Source organism: Cynoglossus semilaevis, chromosome 2 (genome assembly GCF_000523025.1).
Source record: "Cynoglossus semilaevis isolate Cse_v1.0 chromosome 2, Cse_v1.0, whole genome shotgun sequence".
Lineage (NCBI taxonomy): Eukaryota > Metazoa > Chordata > Actinopteri > Pleuronectiformes > Cynoglossidae > Cynoglossus > Cynoglossus semilaevis.
Genome location: NC_024308.1, coordinates 11,878,116 through 11,882,511, shown reverse-complemented (window position 1 = coordinate 11,882,511; position 4,396 = coordinate 11,878,116). Strand labels below are relative to the sequence as shown.

General features: G+C 38.5%; 2 protein-coding genes across 2 annotated transcripts in view; both read right to left on the bottom strand.

Annotated features, from left to right (window-relative positions):
• The window catches only part of LOC103399629 (mucin-2-like), an 11,304-nt gene extending 10,680 nt beyond the window's left edge, over window positions 1-624 (bottom strand). Inside the window, exons 1-2 of the mRNA XM_008338289.3 lie at window positions 612-624; window positions 11-566 (exon numbers count right to left, since the gene is read on the bottom strand). Of these exons, the coding sequence (XP_008336511.3) occupies window positions 11-566; window positions 612-624 (569 nt within the window). The remainder of the gene's footprint in view (window positions 1-10; window positions 567-611) is intronic.
• A 1,373-nt stretch (window positions 625-1,997) lies between these two features.
• The window catches only part of LOC112486542 (uncharacterized protein PB18E9.04c-like), a 7,045-nt gene continuing 4,646 nt past the window's right edge, over window positions 1,998-4,396 (bottom strand). The window contains exons 5-10 of the mRNA XM_025053575.1: window positions 3,604-3,773; window positions 3,367-3,556; window positions 3,064-3,264; window positions 2,581-2,961; window positions 2,209-2,442; window positions 1,998-2,013 (exon numbers count right to left, since the gene is read on the bottom strand). Of these exons, the coding sequence (XP_024909343.1) occupies window positions 1,998-2,013; window positions 2,209-2,442; window positions 2,581-2,961; window positions 3,064-3,264; window positions 3,367-3,556; window positions 3,604-3,773 (1,192 nt within the window). The remainder of the gene's footprint in view (window positions 2,014-2,208; window positions 2,443-2,580; window positions 2,962-3,063; window positions 3,265-3,366; window positions 3,557-3,603; window positions 3,774-4,396) is intronic.

The window sequence follows — 4,396 nt, the reverse complement described above, 5'->3', positions numbered from 1 at the left end:
AGTAGTGGATGTAGTTGTGGCAGCAGCCAGTGATGAAGACTGACTTGTTGATGAGACTGGTGTAGTCGTTATTGATGATATTTGAGTAGTTGAGGAAGTTGTGCTGGGAGCTGTTGATGAGACTTGAGTAGCTGATGTAGTTGTGGCTGGAACTGTTGATGGAGACTGACTTGTTGATAAGACTGGTGTAGTCGTTATTGATGAGATTTCAGTAGTTGATGAAGACTGACCTGATGATGAGACTGGAGTAGTTGATGTAGTTGTGGCAGGAGCAATTGTAGTTGGTATGGGGTAGGTTGTAGGTGTGCTTTGAGAGGATGTTGAGGCTGAAGTTGTAGTTATTGTAAATGGTGTTGTTGAAGACTCAATTGTTGATGAGACTGGAGTAGTTGATGTAGTTGAGGCTGGAATTGTGGATGAGACTAAAGTAGTTGTTGTTGTGGGAGCTGTTGTAGTTGTTAGAGGCTGGGTTGTGAGTGTGGTTTGAGAGGATGTTGATGTGACTGGAGTAGTCGTAGCTGTAGTTGCTGTTGGTGAAATTGGAGCTGTGGTTAAAGCTGCTGTTGCTGTAATGCACAGTTTTTAAATCAAATATCACTTTAAAACTGTACCTGCCAAAGGCATGTTTTTTATTTATTTAATTAATTTATTTAAAAAGCCTTTTTGTGACTTATCCAATATTAATTTAAAATTTATTTTAATTTGACCTACAAATCAATTCTAATCCTAATCCTCAATAAAATATTTCCTGTGTCAGCTTTGTGGCACAATTCAGCAGTAACTTGTAAATGCAGGTACTGACGTGCAGAAAACCCATTGTATTATCAGGATATTAACATGTTTAAAAGTAACTAAAACATCACAAATTGAACATGAACATTTCTATATTTTTTAAATACTACCAAAAGTATAGGTATACCTTCTTACTTTTCTGTAAACCTTTAGCAGTAAGTTGTTAAACTATTTTAAGTCAGATATCATTAGTTATTTAAAAAAAGAAAAAGAAAACATTATAACATTTTCTTTCTTCATCGTTTCATAATGCAATGTTTCAAAAATATGATGTGTTAAAATATATACTCCTAATACACATAACTTAAATCATAAAATTATAATAAAAACAGAATGTGGAATATATATTGACCTGGTCCAGAGATCAGAAGAAAATATCCAAACAAAACTATCTCAAAAACAAATTGAATTTCCATGGTTCAGTCCCTTCCTCTTCAAAATGCACCGGCAGAGAGGATTTCTTTCTTTCTGTCCCTACGTACTTTACTTGAATCATAAATTGCTCCTCCTCCTGTTATGGGGCAGGTGAAAAGGTAATGAGGAGTTAACTTTCATTCTATAACCTGAAAAACCAGGTTGGTTCCCCATCAACCATGTTTACAAAATACAGGACACGGGCTAACTTGCGGAAAACACCATTGTACATCATTGAACACTTCTGATTGTAAATTTAATTATAAATGACAATGTTGTTTGCTGTGGTCATATATTGTTCATAGACTTTGATCTGCCTTGGAATGTCATAGACACAAATACTTTATAAAGGTGGTGAATATTACTGAAACCTTCTGTTACTCATGGCCTTTCTCAATACTTCCTCTAATGGCAGATTAGTTTGTCTAAGAAAGACATCGACTGTGAAATTGTCTGTCAAATAGCACCACCTAGTGTTGGTGCTACTTGACAGACAGTACTTTAATGTTCATAATTACATTAAACTAAGTAACACTATTGTATTAATGCTTTGTGTTTTATTTTTTTCAAAGTACAGTGAGACGTGTCGTCCCGAGAAGCTTTCATTTATTAGTTGTAATTTTAAAACTATTAATGAACAGATTCATAATAGTATGATGGATTAGACCTAAGCAGGAAGACTCTTAACAAACAATGTACTGTATGTAGTATAAATTCAAAAAGCAGTGTGATATTAAAAGATGTTAATAGCAAATTGTGTAAGTTGGTTTTGTATAACTGTATAGCTTGGATCAAGGGGGAATAGGACTGGAAAAATTAAATGGCAATTAACCCAAACAAATGTTATTTTCTAAAATAATATTGCTTCTCAGACTGCCAAGAAATATGTAATTATGTTGCAGGAGTTATTGTGGTTGTTAGGGGCTGGGTGTAGATGTGGTTGGTGCGAGGTAATGGCTGCAGTTGTAGACATTGTGGCTGGTGTTGTTGTTGAAGACTCACCTGTTGCTGAGAATGGTGTAGTCATAATTGATGAGACTGGAGTTGTTGACATAGTTGTTTCTGGAGCTGTTGATGAAGAATGACTTGTTGATGGGACTGGTGTCGTCGTTATTGATGAGACTTGAATAACTGATGTAGTCGTGGCTGTAGCTGTTGATGAAGACTGACTTGTTGTTGAGACTGGTGTAGACATTATTAATGAGACTGGAGTAGGTGATGTAGCTGTGGTAGGAGCTGTGGATAAAGACTGAGTTATTGATGAGACTTCAGTAGTTGATGTAGTTGTGGCGGGAGATGTGGATGAAGACTGACTTGATGATGAGACTGGAATAGTTGATGAAGTTGTGCCTGTAGCCATTGATGAGGACTCACTTGTTGATGAAACTGATATAGTTGTTATTGATGAGACTGGAATGGTTGACATAGTTGTGTCTGCAGCTGTAGATAAAGATGTTGTTGATAAGACTCGTGTAGTTGTTATTGATGATACTTGGGTTGTTGACATAGTTGTTCCTGGAGCTGTTGATGAAGACTGACTTGTTGATGTGAATGGAATAGCTGATGAAGTTGTGTCTGTAGGCATTGATGAAGACTGACTTGTTGATGAGATTGGTGTAGTCGTTATTGATGAGACTGGAATAGTTGATGTAGTTGTGGCTGGAACTGTTGATGAGACTAAAGTAGTTGACGGTGTAGGAACTGTTGTAGTTGTTAGGAGGTGGGTTGTGGGTGTGGTTTGATAAGATGTTGTGGCTGAAGTTGAAGTCATTGTATATGGCGTTGCTGAAGACTCAATTGTTGATAAGTCTAGAGTAGTTGATGTAGTTGTGGTGGGAGTTGTTGATGAAGACTGACTTGTTGATGACACCGGTGTCGTCGTTACTGATGATATTTGAGTAATTGATGAAGTTGTGGCGGGAGCTGTGGGTGAAGACTGACTTGTTGATGAGACTGGTGTAGTCGTTATTGATGAGACTGTAGTCGTTGGTGTAGTTGTGGCAGGAGCAATTGTAGTTGGTAGGGGGTAGGTTGTAGGTGTGGTTTGAGAGGTTGAGGCTGAAGTTGTAGTTATTGTAAATGGTGTTGTTGAAGACTCAATTGTTGATTGGACTGGAGTAGTTGATGTAGTTGTGGCAGAAATTGTGGATGAAGACTGACTTGTTGATGAGACTGGAGTAGTTGTTATTGATGATATTGGAGTAGTTAATATAGTTGTGGCTGAAGCTGTTGATGAAACTAAAGTAGTTGTTGTTGTGGGAGCTGTTGTAGTTGTTAGAGGGTGGGTTGTGGGTGTGGTTTGAGAGGATGTGGATGAAGTTGTAGTCAATGTAACTTGTGTTGTTGAAGACTCAATTGTTGATGTAGTTGTGTTGGGAGTTGTTAATGAAAACTGACTAGATGATGAGACAGGAGTAGTTGATGTAGTTGTGGCTGGGAATGTTGGTGGGGAATGGCTTGTTGGTGAGACTGGAGTTGTTGATGTAGTTGCGGCTGGAGTTGTGGATGGAGACTGACTTGTTGATGAGACTGGTGTAGTCGTTATTGATGAGATTTCAGTAGTTGATGTAGTTGTGGCTGGAACTGTTGATGAGACTAAAGTAGTTGATGGTGTAGGGGCTGTTGTAGTTGTTAGGGGGTGAGTTGTGGGTGTGGTTTGAGAGGATGTTGTAGCTGAAGTTGCAGTCATTGTAAATGGTGTTGTTGAAGACTCAATTGTTGATAAGACTGAAGTAGTTGATGTAGTTGTGGCAGGAGCTGTGAATGAAGACTGAATTGATGATGAGACTGGGGTAGTCGTTATTGATGAGACTAGAGTAATTGATGCAGTTGTGGTGGAAGCTGTGGATGAAGACTGACTTGTTGATGAGACTGGAGTAGTTGATGTAGTTGTGGCAGGAGCTGTTAATGAAGACTGAAGTGATGATGAGACTGGTGTAGTCGTTATTGATGAGACTAGAGTAATTGATGCAGTTGTGGTGGAAGCTGTGGATGAAGACTGACTTGTTGATGATACTGGAGTTGTTGATGTAGTTGCGGCTGGAGTTGTGGATGGAGACTGACTTGTTGATGAGACTGGAGTAGTTGATGTAGTTGTAGCTGGAACTGTGGATGAAGACTCACTTGTTGGTGATATTGGAGTATTTGATGTAGTTGTGGCTGGGAGTGTTGGTGATGATAAAAGAAGTCA